The sequence below is a fragment of the Spodoptera frugiperda genome, chromosome 11 (genome assembly GCF_023101765.2).
Source record: "Spodoptera frugiperda isolate SF20-4 chromosome 11, AGI-APGP_CSIRO_Sfru_2.0, whole genome shotgun sequence".
NCBI lineage: Eukaryota > Metazoa > Arthropoda > Insecta > Lepidoptera > Noctuidae > Spodoptera > Spodoptera frugiperda.
This window is the reverse complement of record NC_064222.1, coordinates 4,518,408-4,539,433: the sequence shown is the minus strand read 5'-3', so window position 1 is coordinate 4,539,433 and position 21,026 is coordinate 4,518,408. Positions and strand designations below refer to the sequence as shown.

The window sequence follows — 21,026 nt, the reverse complement described above, 5'->3', positions numbered from 1 at the left end:
TTTTAAATTAGAAACTTACAATTTCGTGTCGATGAGGAGTCAGGAATATTGTCTGTCATTTTGAAATTATACTTTTTAACTCTGCCATGAGATAGGCATGGAAGACAGCGTCAACATACCGTTGCCTCCCACCTACGGTGGCCTGCATAGATACAATATATACTGACTACTGAGAGTGGCCTGCGAAATGTCAAATGCCCGGCTGTCATTACGACGAGTTATTTACTACTGTCAAACTGTGAACGAACGGATTAGGCTTTAGGCTTTGCGAACATTCGCGCAGGTACATGTTCGTAAAGAAAACTATTACTGCAATATTATTTTTATAAACCTAATGTACTAATAAAATTCCGTAATCAGTGACGAAGTACAAATAAACCAAATATATTATTTTTTCATAAACTGCGTTAAATCATTGTAGGGTATAGCCATAGAAATATAAAAAACATTCTTCTTCTTTCATATATCTATGGGTATAGCTAAGGTACATTATAATAACAAACATTTATACGCATAAATAAACAAATATAAACATAACATTTACACTCACACATACATACATACATAAATAAATATAAACATTTACATACATACAAATACACAAATACATATATATAGGGCAAGTGACCCGGTTGTGGCCACCGACCCCTTTGTGGCCACTTGGGCCTTCAAATATTTTTAACTAAGGCATGGACAAATAAATTACTCTGTGATGTACAGTATTTAAAATATTGAATATTGGAGACACTGATACCGTTGGCAGCTTTAATGTGTCAAACTTCACTTCGATGCAACAAGTCATTCTTTTTAGTTGAGGGTGAAATTGTTAAGATCTTAACAAAAAGGCTAAGGCGAGCGGGTGAGGATTTGGTTTTTATTTTTTAAATCTTTGCTTATTATTTGAATGTTTATGTTAATACTACATTAAGAATATATTGTCTAAGTGAAACTAAAGTTATTTTGTCGCCATAAGTTTCTGAAGTGAGGTTTTTAGATGGTGGCCACTAATGGAGACAAAATTATGAATTTCTCCATCTTTGGCCACATGGCTGGTGTACATAGACACCCCACTTCTTCCCCTTTATTTTATCGTGGCTTTTTTTCCTTGGCTTTACATATCAACAAATACATATTTTTCATTTTCAGAGATGCAAAAAATTGCCTTCACACAAAGGGGAGGTCAGTTTACTTTGCAGCTTTTACCAACGTCCTATAAATGTTGATATCTTTATTTGTAAGTTAAATTAAAGTGAAGTAATAATATTTTACATTTTCCAAACTAAATAAAAATAATTGTTTGTAAAATGTCCATTTTAATTAATAAATTTTGATTACTTTTATAGTATTTTATGATGGCCAGAACTGGCACAGGACCGTGGCCAGAAATGGCACGAATCTGGCCAAAAATGGCACAAACTCCCTTTTTTTTTTTTTCTTTTTTATACAGTTATTTTTCTTTTGGACGTTCTTTAAAAAAGGGGTTTTCTTAGGCAAGGTTAATACATGTTAAATGACTTTTTACAAGAAATACGTTCGTGATAACAAAAACTATAAGTTAAGAAAGCCTCAAAGTCGACAAAATTCTTAAAGTGGCCAAAACCGGGTCACTTACGATACATACATTACATTACATCCACATTCATACCATACATACTACTTTATAACTTTTCATCTATACACGGCCTTATGCCTGCGCACGTATGTACACGCCCTTTGCTATACCTACACACCGTCCGGCCGTTAGCGGAGCCCTGGCGCCCGCGTTGACAAGATGCTCGATATAATTCGAGGCAGAGGCCTAAGGCCTCTGCCTCGAATTTTGCAGGCAGCGAGGCGGCAGCGGCGGCGGCGCGGGAGCGGGGCGGGCATCGCGGACCCGTTCTCGAAACTAGCGGGCAGATCGCGCGGTACTACAGCGGTGTAGTGTGGTGTTCGTGGTTGTGTTGTCGAGATATTTGTTTTTATTAGCGAACGAAATGTGTGAAAAACGGCGACAACATCTTTTTGATTCAAATTTTTCCTAACGGTCGATTTACTGAGGGCAAAAGGAGAAGTGGATACCTACTATAGGGCAAGGAAAATAAATGGCGAGTTTTATCGAAATTATGAAGAACAAAGACAAAATCCCGATATATCAATATTATATATCAATATTCAGTTCGTTTTTTATTTCTTCCCATAATTGGTTAATTTTTCTTCTATTTTTATGGTTCACATCTTTGCTGTTCCGTATGGGTGTCTTCTCAAAGATTGCCGAAATCATTTGCTCTTGCACGTCCGAGGACAATTTGATACGTCACAAAAAAAATGTAGGTACACAACACTATACTACAATGCAGACGCGCAACGCGGGCGGTCACCGCTTGACTGGAGTGCACCGCTCGTTGCCCGCCCCCGCGCCGCTCCGCCGCCGCTGTTTTCGAGAACCGGTCCATTTGATTTAACGCATAAGATCCTGCCGCTCCCGCGCCGCCGCCCCGCTGCCCGCAAAATTCGAGGCAGAGGCCTAACTTCAGACGTGGCAAGTTACGTTGACGCTATTATACACTACTACTACACATAGTACACTACTACTTACTATTCATTATACCACTGTGTAAAGATAAACTACTAATACATAATATTATACAAAGTTATACCTTTTGGATCCGACAGACAAACTAAATATATAGTTTTGTCGGACTATAAACTAGATCATAAGTTCATTAACATGTACCGTTTAATAAATAAATAAATAATAAATAATAATAATATTGTACGAGATACACACAGCGCCTCTAGCGCATAGTTTAAGTACCAAAATTGGTATTATGAGTAGTTCTAACTGTCAATGTCATAGTTTACTATACTACAATGACTGCAGTATAGCCATGATCGTTCATTCTTTTCAAACAAAGGCTGGCTATTACTTCGGTCAGAAGATAAGAATTGCCATTCAACGTGGCATTTTAGTTTTTTTTTAGTTTTAAGTGTAATTTTTTATTCCTTTTTTTAGGTATTTTTAAGTTGTAAATAATGTGTAATTTTCTAGTAGTTATTTTTTGTATATTTTGGAACACCAATTCTGATTTAAAAAAATTATCAACTAACTACTACTGTCAACTGTCAAATGAAAATGAAATGTCAATTCTTTTGCCATTCAAATAATCCATTCCGATTTGTGTAGCTATGGTCGGTAGCGGCAGTCTTAGTCTGAATAACACAATAAAATTAATTCTCCGACTTCAAATACATTGAGTAAATAGAAACAAAGTGAAGGTTGATTACCTTTTTATTTGAATACCATTAAAATGTCTAGCGAAACGACTAACAAGAATGTAAGTACCCAATCTATATTATATTATACAATACAAGCAAGCTTACTCATAGTAATATGTTTGAGTTATCGAAGGAAACCAAGTTGATATACGATTTATAACGTTTATTTTCAACAATATCCTGTGAGGGTGTTGGCTTGTTACATGTAAAGATATAGATATTTGTTTCGCGAAAGTGTGTCGGTTTGGATGCAAACTGAATAATTATGTTTGTGGAGTCAGTGAATGTGTCACGGAACGTTTCGTACTTAACTGTATCGGCTAGAGTTGTCGAGCTCCAATGTTCGAACTATGTTCCTTGCTTATCAGAGACTATGATTAGGGAATGTAACTATTTGTGTAATTACATAGTTCCCTTATCCCTAAGTTTAAATATGAAGAGTAATGTTTATGTTAAATGTCCTAAAACTCTTTACTGTGTACTTAATTTTATTTAATTCCGTTCTTGTATCCTTACAAAACTCAAGTAATTTGACACACATGTCATTTGTACTTTTTATTTTCTTTGTTCTGAAGCAGAGTTACACATGTTCTACTTCTTAGAGAATGCAAAGATCAATGACCTCATATGAACACAAATAAATTTTGTATTAACTTGTTTAATTCAAACCGCTTTTGCAGTTTACTTAACAAAAGTGCTGCAGTTCAGCCGTAGTATGGCTGGCGCTTAAAAAAAGATAAATGTAATAATAAATAATAAAATTTATTTTCTGTTGCAGTTTTCCAATTTGGAAACCCCTGGTTATGTAGGGTTTGCCAACCTTCCTAACCAGGTGCACCGAAAGTCCGTGAAGAAGGGCTTTGAGTTCACTCTGATGGTAGTTGGTGAGAGTGGACTAGGCAAGTCCACTCTAGTCAACTCTCTGTTTCTGACCGATCTATACCCTGAACGTGTTATCCCTGATGCTATCGGTAAGTGTAATTTAGTATCATACAAAATATGTGAATGAGATATAGGAGATTTTGTTGAAATACCTGATGTACTGCGAGGGGAACTTATGAATGCTGTTAATTGGTTGTCTACCATTGTAACTGTTGAATTAAATAAATAAATAAATGTGAATAGCCAATTCAAAGGAAGAAATTAAAACATTTTTGTGGATTTATGAATTCTCCAAAAGCCATATCTACACACAGACGCATGGACGCGACAAAAAGACGCGCGGACGCACAGAAGCACAGAAGCACGGACGCACAGACGCACAGACGCATGGCCGCAAAGACGTACAGATGCACGGACTCACAGACGTACAGACTGTGCGTCTGCGATGCACGGACATGACGATGCACGGACGCACAGACGTACAGATTCACCGACGCACAGACGCACAGATGCACGGACGCACAGACGTACAGATTCACGGACGCACAGACGTACAGATGCACGGACGCACAGACGTACAGATGCACGGACGCACAGACGTACAGATGCACGGACGCACAGACGTACAGATGCACGGACGCACAGATGTACATACGCTCGGACGCACAGACGCACGGACGTACAGATGTACAGAGGCACGGACGCACAGACTTAGTTTTTTATTTCCGTCATATGATTTCTATGACGCTTTACCCTTTAAGGCTGCACACGCGACGGAAGCTTAAAAAATGCAGTAACTTCTCGCCATTTCCCAAAATTTCCCTTCACTGCTCTGCTCCTATTGATCGTAGCGTGATGAAAAGTATACTATAACCTGCCCAGGAGTATAAAGATTAATTGTACCATGTTTCGTTAAAATTCATCGAGTACTTTTTGTTTCTGTAAAGGACATGCAGACAGACAAAAATTCCACCACCTCCTAGTTATTTTTCAAATATATTTCATGTTCAGAATTTTATTGACCTCTCTACAGATTTATTATAAGTATAGATAAATGCATAACCCTTGTCACTATCAATTGGCTTTGCTATGATCATGTGTAAAGAATAATAGTAAGAATTATAAGGAAGTTATTGTATATAATTTTGTATACAGTTATATTCTATTTTACCTGTTGGAGTATGTGTATGTAGTTACAGTAATAAAATTATAATAGTTTATCGCAGCTAGATGTTAACTCCTAGTATATGTTCTTATCATTGCTCATCTAAATAACATGAGACTCTCACATTTTAATAGAAGGTACCTATAAGCAGAGATGCGCATGAGGCAGTATTTTTGACTGCGAAGCACTAAATAAACAGTACCCTTAATACGAGTTTGCTTTACGTTGAACGAAAAAGAAACTAGAGCGCGTTCGGCGTCCCTGATTAGCCGGTGCGAATGAACCAATCAATCAATCAATCAGAGCGCCAAACGCAAGCACGTTTCGATGTCGTTAAACGTAAATCAAAATCGTATTAAGCCCTCAGTACTATGCTCGGCCAATATTTATGACCTCAGTATAAGATTCAAAGTCATGTTTTGTCAATGTCAATGTCATTCTATTTATTAAGTGTTAAGTGTACCAACATAAATACAGCAATATTGGACAATAAAAATAATAGTTACATACAAACTACCTTAGGCTTATCTGTGTTTACATTTATGGGTAACCATAGCATGCATACTGTCCAGGATCCATTCCAGAACCCATGGATGCAGGGTAGCAATCTTAATTTATATTTGTTTACAGAGAAAACGAATCAGACAGTGAAGCTGGATGCTTCGACAGTGGAGATTGAGGAACGTGGAGTGAAACTACGCCTCACTGTCGTTGATACTCCGGGTTACGGTGACGCCATTGATAATACAGATTGTTTCCGGGTAAGTTGTATTCTTTATTTATATTTTATTAGCCGGCCCAGCTTCGCATGGGTGCAACGGTGTTATGTAATCGAATCACTCTATCTATTAAAAAATCGCATCAAAATCCGTTGCGTAGTTTTAAAGATTTAAGCATACAAAGGGACATAGGTACAAAGAAAGCGACTTTGTCTTATACCATGTAGTGACTAGGTTTGGCTCGCACTAGTGACGTAGAATGTTATTATTACGTATAAACCTTCACCTTGAATCTCACTGTCTTTTAAAAAAATTAAAATCCGTTGCGTAGTTTTAAAGTTCTAAGCATACATAGAGGGACAGGCAGTGAAAAGCAACTTCTCCCATGCCATGGGTTTTGTTGGTGGCGATCCTTTAGTCCTTTATATCTTATGTTTTTGTCTTTTTGTCTCATCTCATTACTACTCATTAGTAATGAACAAAACACCATTGTTTACTATCTTAGTCATTACTGTACCATTGACCCCTGTAAACAATTCCTGATATAATTATTTGTCAGTATGAATAGTCCTATTCAGGTAGCGACGGTCGTTATAATAATAATAATCAGACCAGGGGTAACAATGGTTGGGCTCGCTGTTATAGCAGCGGTAAGTCCCCTCTTTGAGGAGTGGCTAGAGAGGCGTCACGGCGTCCTCACCTACCGCCTGACGCAGGTGCTTACTGGACACGGAAGTTTCGGTAGGTACCTGTTTCGGAGTCGGCGGGAGGAAACGCCCGGGTGTCGGCATTGCGTGGACAACCCGGAGGACACGGTGGAGCATACAGTAGCGGTGTGCCCTGCATGAAGCCGTGTCCTTAGGGATGTGATCGTCGCCGATCACATCCCTAAGGACACGGCGGTGACCTCTCGCGTCCGGCTTTGGTTCAGGCCATGGTGCGGGGCGAGGGGGAATGGGACGCCGTCTCCTCCTTCTGCGAAGCAGTTATGCTAGCTAAGGAGGAGGCGGAGCGCGTGAGGGAACGATCCTCCTCACGCCCCAGCCGCCGCAGAAGACACTCCGGGCGTCGAGGATCACGGGACGATCCCCGGCCACCGTAAGTGCGGGTCTGCAGACGGCGAGCAAGGGTAGCTCGCCGCCCGACCAGAACCAGACCCGTGCGGCGGGTCGCGTTCCACGCGCGCCTCAAAAAGCCAGACCACCACAGATGGGGCCCAGTAGGGCTGATGCCTGATCCGGAGCTGCGGACAACGTTAAAGGTTACCGGGGCTCCGGCTCAAAGCAGGAGAAGGAACGGGGTGGTTTTTAGTCAGTAAGAGTCTGACTCCCTCCCGCCTCACCCAAGGCGGGAGAAGTCATTGGATGATTTTGCCCCCTCAAAAAAAAAAAAAAAGGGGTAACAATGGTTTTACTCTTAAGAAGGGTTAGTGGTAAACTTGGGAAGCGATTTTGGAATCTCATTTAGGTCATTATCGAATGGCACTGCCCGTTTCTCAGAGGCTGGTCGCAGGATAGCTTTTATGATAAACCTAAGGACAATTGTCTTTGATATCCGGAGCCGCCGGCAACTTAAGGGGTTACCAGAGGCCTTAGTACGAGTTTGTTTTACTTTTAACGAGAGTGCAGTCGGCACTTTGATTGGTTGGCTCATTAGCCGGGCGATCGCGGCGCCGAACGCGCTCTCGTTTCCTTTTTCATTCAACGTAAAGCAAACTCCTATAAAGGGTACAGGGTTCCGTATCAAAGCAAGAGTAGGAACGGGGTGGTTTTTAGTCAGTAAGTGTCTGATACTCCTTATCACCCAAGACGGGAGACGGCACTGGATGATTTTCCCACCTCTAAAGGAAGCCACCTATCAATATTATGACATATCCGCTTTTTTTGGATAACAAATCCATGATCCTTTGGTACGCCTTGTAATTTATTCTGTTTAGTACGAAAATAATAGCACATTAACTGCCACTTATGAAAGAAGTGTGTAAGAACCGTGGCAATTGGCGTTCCATTGTCTCTGCCTACCCCCATGGGAGACAGGCGTGAGGTTATGTATGTATGTATGTAAGTGCCACTTATGAATAGTACTGTACTAGCAGTACTTTATTTGCAAATGGAATAACGGTACTACTAGACACATTGAGTGTTCCTAGGTTCATACTTCCTACTACTTTAAGTAGGGTACTTAGAGTTAATTAAGAGATATTATGCTTCAACGTGTAGCATCCGTGCCACATGGATAGATTTAATGTAATGATGGCAAAGGATTTTCCAACAAAAAATAAAACGCGCTTCATGTTTTCTGAGTTAAAGTGGATTTAGCTAAAGTAGTATGGTCCATTGGTCCTCAGATACTCCTTAATTTAATTTTTCATACATGGTTTTATTAGAATAATAAGGTATCATTTGGTATTAATGACGCGAAAATCTTATCACGTAGGGAAAGCAATTAGGGCTTGAAGTTAGCTCACTTTAATTATTCGTGTGTGAAGAACGCAACAAATATGTGATTTGCAAGGGAAAAACAATAAAACTTACTAAGTATTACGGACTTGTTTAACAATGTCTGAATAGCAGCTTTGTATCAGATAATTTTGAATTAATAACGTAATTAGTTTGTATGTACATTGTACACTATCTGGCACATAAGTTTATCGGGCACTTATATGAACGTGGTGAAACTTGCGCTTTTTGGCGCTTAGTCTTGACAAACTCTAGAAGAAGTAGAGCGATGCAATATGGCGCATTCTTTGTCGTATGTGTGTATGTATGTTGTGAGGTTGTGACCCTATTCGTTCGGACGCCGCAGTGGTCTGCCTCGGACCGTGCTTCGAGGTCAAGGATACTGTGCACTTTATAGTGGAATTATTTAAATGTAGGTGAAAAGAGAAAGTTCTGTGTTAGCGCAGGACGTTTTAAAGTGCTGTTATGTTAGAATCGTACTGTAGATTTTCCCGAAGTGCTGTTTTGGGATTGAAAACGTGAATTGAAAGATTTTAGGCGTTCTTTCTTACGTGTTTCGTGTAAAATCTCTTTTGTAGAGAATAATTATAACTGAAGACTGATGATGATGAGTTGTTGGTGTTGATTAACGGCTGAAATTAATAATCGATATTTGTTTTGTAAAAGACACCCCATAGCGAAAACCTCCATGCTGAACCGCTGCAAATGCTGCAATCTGCAAATTCACTGCTTCAGCGGAGTTAAAACACTAAATATCATCTCCAGTAGTATAAAATCCATATCAATCTTCAAAAATCGATCCTAAGGGCGCTTTTCCACCAGAGATGTGCTATGTAACTATGCTAAGATGATGTAATAGCCAAACTGTGAAACTATGTGACCGTTGCCACTGATACTAAGCTAGGTAACTGTGCGAGTAAGATGCGCAGCTCGAGTATGCGATATATCCTTAGCACGCATCTAAGCACTCATCCGTGGCACGTAACTTTCCATATAAAAGAAAAACATATCTTAATTGAACCCGTTTCTACCAGTGCTAAGCTATGTGTACCAATGAATATGAACGTTAGAAGCCAGACGCATCCACAGAAACGAAGCATAGCACATCTCAGGTGAAAAAGCACCCAAATTAACAGATTTTCGACTGAGATCGGCTATTAATTCCGTCTGTGAGTTTCTTGCAGATATGTGTTCCCACCAACAAAGGCGTTTGCTACTAAGAATTCAACATCTTTACAAAGCTTACAGTACAGTACGCAGTGCGCAGTATCTGGAAAAATGTATAACGTCCACATTTGTACACGATTTGTTTGTTTACAGTCAATAATTCAATACATCGACGAGCAATTCGAGCGGTTCCTGCGAGACGAGAGCGGTTTGAATCGACGCAACATTGTTGATAACCGCATTCATTGCTGCTTCTACTTCATATCGCCGTTTGGACATGGGTAATTTAACTATCATATTTTTATGGGAAACGAGTAGACTGCCTCGTTGGCCGAGTGGTTACAAATGCGACTGCCGGGCAAGGGGTCTCGGGTTCGATTCCCGGGTCGGGCGAAGTATTACTGGGCATTCTTCGGTTTTTCGAAAATTTCTCAGTGGTAGCACGGAGTGTGGAAATGTACCCGGTATATGGCAATAGGCTCACCACATTACATGGGACTTACAACATAAATTGGGAAATGTGGGTGTACATTGGCATTATGTGCCATAATGTGCACCTCTGTCTACCCCTTCGGGGATTAAAAGCGTGACGAGTAGACCGATCACCTCATGGTAATCAACTAGCCTTGGACACCCGCAAAACCAAAGGAGGTCTTTGGGGAGAAGGGTGAGGATTGGACTATTACGATAACTTCATTTATACGGTGGTAACACGATGCAAACGTTGATTCACGCTAGTTTTCTGTATGGCTGTGTTTTACTTCGTTGTTCAAGTCGATCCATTTGTGCCAAAGCATGACTTTCCTATGTAAAATTATTATAAGATATTTATTGTATATAATTTTACATCAATTTTGGATTAAAAATGTTATGTATAATGAATTGTAATGTCAGTTAAATGGTACAAGTCGTACAACGCTGGGTATTTGGGACTTGCTTCCGGCATCCAGTCACTACATGATAAAATATTACAATAGGAACACACTTTTATAACTAGCTGTTACTCGCTACTTCGTCCGCGTAGAATAATGACTTCTGATTTTTTTTTCTAAAAATAATGGCCAAGTTACTCCGTATTACATCAGCTACCTACCAATAAATTTTCCGTCAAAATTGATCCAGCCATTTCAGAAATTAGCCAGAATAAACAGATATACATACATACAAAAATTGTAAAATATGTGATTTTGCATGCATTTAGCAATGGTTATTTCAGTATTACAAACGGACACTCCGATTTTATTTATTAGTCTAGATAAGAATTGTAAATGTTGCCAAATGTTACCTAAATAATATAAATCAAAGTCAAAATTATTTATTTCAATTAGACCAGGAAGGCACTTTTGAACGTCAAGGCAAATATAATAATATTATTAAGGTCTGTCTGTCGGTCAGTCCTCTAGTGAAGCTATTTGTTCGTTCCAAAGTGTAGATTCCTATGGAGAAGAACAAGCAAGAAACTCCATAGGTTACTCTTTTTCAATCAGATTCACAATACAATTTTTGGTTACATTGTTTCGATTGCTTCAACTATGTGAGAACAATGTAAAACTAATATTCAGTCAAAGTGATAGTAAAAAAAAATAACCTTGAGGACAATTATATTTTATTGTATAAAATTATTTGTATCAGGTTGAAACCCCTCGACATCGAGTTTATGAAGCAATTACACAACAAAGTGAACATTGTGCCCGTTATCGCCAAAGCCGACTGCCTCACCAAGAAGGAGGTCCAGAGGTTGAAGACCAGGGTAAGTGCGACCATTGTCATTACTTTTTTAATATTAGTCATTTATTTTGAAATTATTATTAAATTGCCATCGCATGAAAACACAAGTATACCTACTTTTGTTGACATTTCTCGTATTATATTATACTAGTGGTCGCCTAGTGGTTGAAATTCAACCATATACAATACCACTTAACATACGTTCAAGGATAATTTTTATTTAACTCAAACTCAAATAAACTCTTTTATAAAACTCTATTCATATGAGACGTCAATATCATCACAATGTCTATCGATTTTGACGTTTTGTCAAAAACGATCAGATACTATGCATGTGTGTGTAATGTTTTATTTATTGATTTAATGTACTTTATAAGCATTATTTTTGAAAAATATTAGCGTTTTGCACTTTTCCTACACATAAACTATAAGTGTACCAAATTTTATGCTCCTACGTCCGCGCAATTTTCGTAAAAAGCGGTCCAAAGTTTTTGCATCACGTATTAATATATAGATTAATCTGTTTCATTATTTCGAATTACGATAGTCTATTGCATGATTACGTGCGATAGCCATTTTGGTCATATTGATATGATAACATTTACATAATAAGTTAAGATAGAAGGTCCCTTAAATAGGGACTAAATAAAATAACCGACTTGGTATTATTTACTACATGGATCTCACAACTTTTTACGGTAGGAAAACCGAGGTGCGAGACTTGGACTTTTTTACAGGATGTTTTTGATGGTATAATATATCATTAGTCAGGACAAGACAAGAGCGAACAAGAAACTCCAAGTTTTGTTAAATCTATAACAAATTCTAAATATGTAATTATGCCGCCTGTACTTTGACATACTGTGTGTGTATAACAGTGACTAATTAAACTGGTGAATCTAAATAAAAATGTATAACAAGGAACATATGTTTGTTCTAAAGGTAATGGAGGAAATTGAACGCGAGGGCATCAAGATCTACCCTCTGCCTGATTGCGACAGCGATGAAGACGAGGACTATAAGGAACAGGTTCGTATAATTTCACGGTTTATTAATACTAATATAACTTTTATTTTATTTATAACTTTTAGGTGTAGGAAAGCCATACTTCGGCAGGAATGGGTCGGCTCGACCGGAGTGATACCATGGCCTCGTTTTTCGTTGTGTAAGTGAGGTTACTGGAAGCCCATTAACCCCTCTTCCCAATCCTCCCAATCCCCGACCCCCAACAACCTTTAAATTCCTTACCCCCAAAAGGTCGGCAACGCTCTTGTGGTGTTCAATCACAATCGCCATCGCCGTCGCCCATGAACATCCGAATGTTCATGGGCGGCGGCGATTGTCTACTATCAGGTGATCCGTCTGCTCGTATACCGGCTTATACCATAAAAAAAAGACTTTATATAGTATTTGGGGGAGGCCTATCAATGTTCAGCAGTGAACGTCTTGTGGTTGATATTATGATATAAAGCTGAAGAGTTTATTGTTCGAATTGAATAATTATTTTGTGTTGGATAGTCCATTTATCGAGGAAGGTTATATGCTATGCTATCACACTACGATGAATAGGTGCCAAGCAGCGGGTAAAGCGAGGAGTAACTAGTAAGAAATAAAAGTGTATGAGATACGATTAGAAAGCCTGCTATCTACCTGCCGGCTCAGTAACTGACACTATCTAGGAATGTGTTTACGCGGAAATCGTGACTAATTTACATGACAACACGAGAGAAAAATGTTGCTTAGTCTTAATTTATGTTGATTTTGTGATAACTATGGTTTTAGTTTTAGAGCTTATATGGTATAAATTATGTGTAATATCCTCTTAAATTTAGACGTACAGATAGGATTTTTAAGGCCAGTAAACGAGCTGTCGGATCACCTGATGGTAAGCAATCGGCGCCATCCATGGACACCCATAAACACCATAGAAGTTACAAGTGTATTGTCGGCCTTTTAGCGGTTAGTAATTTAATAATCTCTAAATCGTACATCTTCAGGAGTGGAATACGTCCTCTGGTAAAGCAAACAATGATTGATGGGATGATGATGATTTTAGGTGTTAGAATTTGAGGATCGGGGATGACGACAATACAACATTGTTTCTGACTACCAATTTCCCCCCTAGGTCCGTCAACTGAAAGCAGCGGTGCCGTTCGCGGTGTGTGGGGCGGGGCAACAGCTGGAGGTGCGCGGGCGCCGCGTGCGAGGCCGCCTCTATCCTTGGGGGGTCGTCGAGGTCGAGAACCCCGAACACTGCGACTTCATCAAGCTTAGGACTATGCTTATGTAAGTATTTATCTGGTTTCTTACTATATTATAAATGCGAAAGTTTGTGTTTATGTTTGTTACTCAATTACTCCAAATCGGCTGAAGGAATCGGGATGAAATTTGAACAGTGGTCTCGCTCTCTCTGGTCGGCCCTTCATGTCTAAAGATCGTGGTCATGGTGGGTGAATCTGGCGCGCACGAATTATCTCCATCGGCTTCTGTCTGATGCTATGCGAACGACGCTATAAAACTTTGTTGCGTTCGTGGTCTTGAGCTGGTCAGACCATCTTACAGTGGGAGAGTAGAGCTATTGTTTAATATGGGTCATATAGAATTGGGACTCTGGTGACCATACTCAGCCGGTGAAACGCATCGCAAGCTTTTTTCACACGGGTTTTCTGTGAGGCCGTGTTATTACTCCAGTTGAGCTTGCTCATTTGCGCCAAAATTGTTGTTAAGGGTTTGACCTGGGTGTGATATGTATGTGAATTTCTATGTTTGTAAACATGGCATAGTCGTATAGGCTCGCAATGTAGTTCCGTATGTAGCTATTTAAAAGTATTAATCATTTCTAAAAATAAGAAGATTTATATATTTTTTTTTCTTAGAAAACATTTTGACAATGTCACTATACACAAGTGGTTTACTAGCAAATGTCCTAATTACGTCTACATTAATAAAACGTGCGTACAAGCGACTACACAACGAGCTATACAAAACCAGTTTATGATGGTCTCGCTTTGTATGATCGTTCCGCACATTCGACGGTCAGTTTATACTGGTTGAGCGTAACTTGATGTATGTACTGTGTGCGCTAGAGATATATCACTATTTTAATACATTTTACGTATTTATAGAGCTACGGTATTAAACATATGAGCACAAGAGCCACTTCACTTGTACTAAACTATGTGTAAACAATCTAATTATAGTACTACATATCAATAAAAAAGTATTTGTGGGATGAAAACAACTGTCTTGCGCTTCGCGTAGATCGATACAATATGTTATAATTATTATGTTTTCTGAATTAATTATATCATTAGTATTAACTTAATCGCTGTGCGGTCTGGCGATACACATGTGAGCTTAAGAAGTTAAAATCTATATATTAATACGTGATGCAAAAACTTTGTACATCTTTTTACGAAAATTGCGCGAACCTAGGAGCATAAAATTTGGTACACTTTTAGTTTATGTGTAGGAGAAGTGCAGAACGTCAATATTTTTCGTCAATGTTTACCATGACAGACATTGCGATGATATTCTCACGTCTTATATGTGAATAGAGTTTTATAAAAGAGTTTGTTTGAGTTTGAGTTAAATAAAAATTAAGTGGTAGTAATTTAAGACATTTAAGTTTATGTTTACCATGTAGTTATGTATTCGTCAATGTTTACCATGATCTCCACGCTTGGCAGAGAGGTTGGAGGTAGTAATTTAAAACATTTAAGTTTATAAGAAGGCACTGCTTCGGACCGGTCGGAATGGTCGGTGCGGACTACCTAGCGGGTTTACCGGGGCTCCGGCTCGAAAAGCAGGAGTAGGAACGGGGTGGTTTTTAGCCAGTAAGAGTCTGACACTCCCTCTCGCCTCGCCCAAGACACGAGAAGTCATTGGATGATTCCCCCCTTAAAAAAAAACCCGGTGTCTGTTGTGACTAGAGAACAATATTTAACAGACAGTGGAAAGTATAGGGGTGTTATTACTAAGACATATGATTTTATAGCTGTAACAGAAAATGTTTAATTTGTTTGCAGCACCCACATGCAAGACTTGCAGGAGGTGACTCAGGAAGTTCACTACGAGAACTACAGGTCGGAACGTCTCGCCCGCAGCGGACAGGTGCCCAAGCGACACACGTGAGTTATATTCGCATTTACTTTTATTTAGTATGTTTATATTTAACAGTATTGTAAAGCAAAGATACACGATAAACAAATACTCTTAATTATACTATATAAGGCAATACAATAAACAAAAAATAATACAATCTTACTTTTCCAATAGGGATAATGATGGGGTATGACAATTAGAAATCTAATTAGTCCATCAGTTAGTTTGTCAGTTTAAGAGTGGGTATACGTATTTTCGTATAAATACGTCATGTATAAAATGTGCCTAGAAGTGATGATATAAATATTTCAAATCGGTATATCTTAAGTACTTGTTTCCGTAAGAAAATAAAAAATATGTATAGATATAAAAAAATAGTCATCTTCCCTAATAAGATTGCACTCGTCACTATATCGCTCTGAGTTTTCCACAGATACTTAACAAATGGCATGCACGTATCACAACTGTAATTGGTATTAGTAAAAGTATGCAGGGAAAGTGTGCGCAGTGATCGGAAAAATGATGTTAATAGATGCAATATTACTTTTATTGCACTTCGTAATTACATACTGGCTATTGCTCCCACGTGGCTGCACCCGTTCCTCGTCATCTATACAGTGATGTTTCATAGTCTCGAGAAATGGACTATTCAACACTAAAAGAGTTCCCGCATGGGCTGAGCACCGCCGTGTCCTCAGGGATGTGGTCGGCGACGGCTACCTCTCGCGTCCGGCTTTCGTACAGGCCATGGTACGGAGCGGGGGACTGGGATGCCGTCTCCTCCTTCTGCAAAGCAGTCATGCTAGCTAAGGAGGAGGCGGGGCAAGTGAGGAAATGAACCTCCTCATACCCCAGCCGCCGCGAGAAACACTCCGGGCGTCTGGATTGCTCGACAATCTCTGGCCACCATAAGTACAAGTCTGCGGACGGCGAGCAAGGTAGCTCGCCACCAGAACTAGACCCGTGCTTACGGCGTCGAGCATTTTGTGCGTGGTTTAAGGAGGCATCAGTCCACCACAGATGAGGCCCAGTAGGGTTGATGCCGACCCGGAGCTGCGGACTGCTAGCGGGTTATCCGGGCTCCGGCTCGAAAAGCAGGAGTAGGAACGGGGTGGTTTTTAGTCAGTAAGAGTGACACTTTCTCTCGCCTCGCCCAAGGCGAGAGAAGTCATTGAATGATTTTCCCACCTTAAAAAACACTAAAAGAGTTTTTTTATTATAACTTGCGTGAGACATACTAAATTAATTATTATGTTTTCGGCTTACTCACGTATTTGTTTGACGAGGAACTCGACTAGTTTCAAGCCATGCTAGAGGCTCATATTCATTCGATTCGATTCTCGCGTTGCTACTAAAAGAGTTACTCAATTTGAACCATTGTTCCGGGTTGGGACAACTGAATTTTTAGGTTATGACAAAGGAGGAAAATCTTGGTGTGTAGAAATATTTTATAATTAAGATAGTAGTTACATAAAAGTAGTATCGCAGAATTTTCCTTTTTGATTGTGCGGCAATAAATAGACGCGCTGTCAAAGTGTCTGTTAGCTTATTGTTACGTGGGCATCTACATTTACAAGGAATATATGAGGTACATGCAAACAACTTGAAATTGTTCTTGTATTAAATTAACGGTTAATTAGGATTAATTTTTAGTACGATAATAATCAATAAACAAGTACATACTTACATGATTGGTTTAGACAGGGACAAGCCATTTTCCATGATTTTCCATTTCAACTTCTAAAACGCATTTTGGCACCAATACGAATGTCACTTTTTTCACGACATATAAATACTCTGAGACACAACGACCACACACACATTATGAAATGCAAATAGAAAATAAAATAGAGAAATCGAATGAGACATCTTGATCACTTTAAGATTAGACTAACCGTGAAAACACTGCGTATGCGTAAAGCAATCGACCCGTGTGAGTTCGCGAATGAGAAAGCACGACAATTATAATTATACTCTCGATATTTTTAACAAATTTTTTTAGGTCACTCTACAATGACATACGTTAAAATCTAAGAAACCGAATTAATTGTACTACTATTCTTATCGCTGTATTATCGAAATTATGTTATCATCGAGTTGGTCTGGTGATGGAATTTACATTTATTTTTTTTATAGATCGACTGAAAGCGGTTTGAGTGAGGCTGATTCAAATGGTCTTACAAATGGATCCGAAGACCCTAGCGACCGTGAACGGGCGTTACGTGAAAAGGTATTTAATATTTTTATTTTATTTACTTTCAGAAAAAAGAAGTAATTCGTTATTTATTGATGGTATACACGGTATACACCAATTACATTATGTAAGTTTGAAACTCTTTAATTCCCAGTGTCTTCAGTCAGAACTTTAAAAGCTATTTTTTACCACTAGCTAATATTTTACTCTAATTCTGGCATTATAGTGGTAATTAATTCCTACTCTTTTCGCGGGTTTCTCGGCAACTAGCAGACCGGCCATTCTTTGATAAATCTACTCCTTTTAAACTCCGTCCTTCAACACTTTAAGCGTGGAGATTATGACACACCCCTCTGTTGTAGATGATGCAGTCTTTACTTTTGAGGGGGAAAATCATCCAATGACTTCTCTCGCTCTGGGCGAGGCGAGAGGGAGTGTCAGACTCTTACTGACTAAAAACCACCCCGTTCCTACTTCTGCCTTTCGAACCGGAACCCCGGTAAACCCGTTAGGTAGTCCGCAGCTCCGGATATGATGCAGTCTAGTCCAGCAATGGATTCTCTTGACGAAGATGATGGTCTTCACAAATATGTGTGTCGCTTGCAGGAGGCGGAGCTGCGCCGCATGCAGGAGATGTTGGAGCAGATGCAGCGGCAGATGAACCTGCAGGCTGCCAGCGGCGCCAGCACCACTACCACCGCATAGTGCTTGCGTGCCGCACAGGTAACTAATTCAATACTAAATTAACACATTCAGTGCCACCGACTCGCCAGGAGAGTCCACGTAAATTTTATTCCAGTGCCGTAGATTCGCATCCACTACGCAATTCTTTAGATTAAGGTATGTTTAGACTTCAGTATTATTTTAAGCAGAAAATTCACCTGCATTTTGGAATGAAATAGCATAAACAGAGAGTCGGTGGCACTGAATGTGGAAACTAAAAAATCACGGTTTATTCACATACATTAATGGGTAAACTGTTAACGTAAGTAAATCATATATTTTTTTGTGATTTTATTGTAACTTTCGTGAGACATACTCAATTATTATGATCGGCTTACGTAAATGTTTGACGAGAAACTCGACTAGTTTCAAGCCATGCAAGAGGCTCATATTCATGAGCAGCATTCCGCGACTAACGACGCGGCGATTGTCGCGCTGCTACTGGCGACTCGAGTTTCTCTGCTTGGAATCGTGCGTACTATCCGGCGCGCGCGACGATGTTGGGTCGTTAGACTCGTTCGTTAAAACTTTACTCTACCATTATCTAATAATACATTTGTTGTCACCACCCCCAATCTCCCCAGGGGTGTCGTATTCCCGACTCAAGCATCAGACCGAATAGCAGCATTTTTTAAACTGCGATCTCCAACCCATTTATCAAACTTGGCGATTATGGCAAACACCTTTTATGTGGAGGAGGTTCATAGTCTTACAGTGTATTTTATTCACATTCCTGTTTTATTATTTATATTTTGTTATTGTACTAATATATTGTTTTTTCTCCAATAGTTGGACATTAGTACGGCTGTCCAGCTGCCAGCGACGTGTGACCTCGTCAACTCGATACTTCGCGCCATCCCCTACTGCGTCACTTCCAACTAGGTGTAACTGTCGTACAGCCTGTAACGTTCACACAAATATATCGCTCGGAACTTATGTTACGAGTTAAAATTGTTAAAAATTAAAAATCGCCTAAATATACTAGTTTAGACTTAGTCGCTTTTCCCATCACTATACAGTGTCATCTCGAATATTAAAGTCATGTCATATTGATATTCGCTTAGCCTTTGTGATCAATAAATCCGTCATTAATTATTAAAATAGTTTGTTAGCAATACTCATAAAAACCTTGTGTGACCGACGCCATATATTTTTGTGAACATTACAGAGTTAAGTATTATTTACTCGAAATATTATTTTCCTTTCATATATTATAGGACGATTATAGATATATCCATATCTATAGACAATAGAATGTTTTATCTCTCTATACTAGTTGTAAGGTAAATGCAATATTTATACAGTGCAGGTATATAACGTTTTTGTTTAAGAAAGTGCACTACACTAATCGATTTGAAGTAGGCTACGATTAATCGACTAACGTATATTTGAGTAGTCGATTGTACGCTGAAGATGCACACGGAGCACTGCAGAATCTCACATTGCTGTCTGTGTTAGGGTGCACTTTATCTAATAATTCTAAGACAATATGCTATCGTTGATATAGAATGAGGTGTTGCAAGCTTAAAGCACAATATGACAAATCATTGTTGCAAAAACTCTTGTATTTTTCCTTTCCATCTGTAGTGTGATATTTGTGAATTGAATTCATCTACATCAATTAGTAGTTGTATCTTGTCTCTATAAAATAAGATGACTCACCCTATCGATATAGTTGAATTATTGTTAATGGTAACAATAGGTTGTAAACAGCGGCCTCATAATGTTGATCTGATATGCATTTATTATTATTGTTCTGTGCCATTTCGTTCTATAGCATGATATCTAATTTTAATACGAATTTCTGTCAATTAAGTCACTACCTATATATGGTCGAATATTTTATTATTACGATTATGTTGCAATACCAGGAAAAATTTTAGGTTTATATATTTTTTCCTTATTAAGAAGTGAAGACTTCGTCGATTTTTTTTCTCATGACAAAAGTATTATTTTACTTTTTTGACTGACATTATATTTTATTTGAGTATTCCATTTTTGTATTTCCAAGTTACTCTTTAATGTTAGGAGATTATAACACTGTCCTACTAGGTATGCATGAAAATATATTATTATTTTTAAGGAATTATTGGAATGATTGTATCGAATTGAAGGCTGAATTGCTATTTGGGATGTCTAATTGAATTGAATTATAAAATCCTAACTTTAGTAGGTACTTAAAATTCTTAGTATCTTGTGTAATTAGAATTTATTCCAGCGTTGGTGCATTTATTTTGTACTCTAATGATATCTCTTTATTGTAAACTAATTGATGAATCGAATATAAAATGTAATAAATTCTAGAAGTTAAATTGGTGCCAAAGTTTCCAAATGTTAATATCAAAGTCATCTAACTTGAAAAGTAATAGTTTCTGGATTATTTTATTGTGAGTTATTAACTAGGTACCCATGTATTTACTTTTATGTAAAAGAAACTTCTATGTAATCATATTTTTATAGTAAATGTAAACGAATCATAACAGTGTTTTATTTCTACTTCATCACCATCTTCCTGTTCTCGTCCCCTGCTGGGCATAGGCCTCTCCAATGGCACGCCACTGAGCTCGATCTTCAGCTCTACGCATCCAACCACTACCAGCCACCTTGCGGATATCGTCATTACACCT

General features: G+C 38.7%; 2 protein-coding genes across 6 annotated transcripts in view; one reads left to right on the top strand and one right to left on the bottom strand.

The window, feature by feature from the left end:
• Positions 1 to 17,450, bottom strand: part of LOC118274566 (cell cycle control protein 50A) — a 45,388-nt gene extending 27,938 nt beyond the window's left edge. The window contains exon 1 of one of the 4 annotated variants that reach the window (XM_035592139.2): positions 17,170 to 17,450. In XM_035592139.2, the coding sequence (XP_035448032.2) occupies positions 17,170 to 17,197 (28 nt within the window). In that variant the 5' untranslated portion in view covers positions 17,198 to 17,450. Of the gene's footprint in view, positions 1 to 19; positions 208 to 17,169 lie in introns of those variants that run through there. The other 3 variants (XM_050697002.1, XM_035592138.2, XM_050697000.1) reach the window with 3 other exon arrangements.
• Positions 1 to 20,879, top strand: part of LOC118274565 (septin-1) — a 54,091-nt gene extending 33,212 nt beyond the window's left edge. The window contains exons 1-11 of one of the 2 annotated variants that reach the window (XM_035592131.2): positions 3,128 to 3,317; positions 4,037 to 4,229; positions 5,936 to 6,066; positions 9,804 to 9,931; positions 11,283 to 11,400; positions 12,321 to 12,407; positions 13,504 to 13,664; positions 15,407 to 15,508; positions 17,619 to 17,712; positions 18,283 to 18,399; positions 19,189 to 20,879. In XM_035592131.2, the coding sequence (XP_035448024.1) occupies positions 3,291 to 3,317; positions 4,037 to 4,229; positions 5,936 to 6,066; positions 9,804 to 9,931; positions 11,283 to 11,400; positions 12,321 to 12,407; positions 13,504 to 13,664; positions 15,407 to 15,508; positions 17,619 to 17,712; positions 18,283 to 18,381 (1,140 nt within the window). In that variant the 5' untranslated portion in view covers positions 3,128 to 3,290 and the 3' untranslated portion in view covers positions 18,382 to 18,399; positions 19,189 to 20,879. Of the gene's footprint in view, positions 1 to 3,127; positions 3,318 to 4,036; positions 4,230 to 5,935; positions 6,067 to 9,803; positions 9,932 to 11,282; positions 11,401 to 12,320; positions 12,408 to 13,503; positions 13,665 to 15,406; positions 15,509 to 17,618; positions 17,713 to 18,282; positions 18,400 to 19,188 lie in introns of those variants that run through there. The other variant, XM_035592130.2, reaches the window with a different exon arrangement.
• Positions 20,880 to 21,026: the final 147 nt, after the last annotated feature.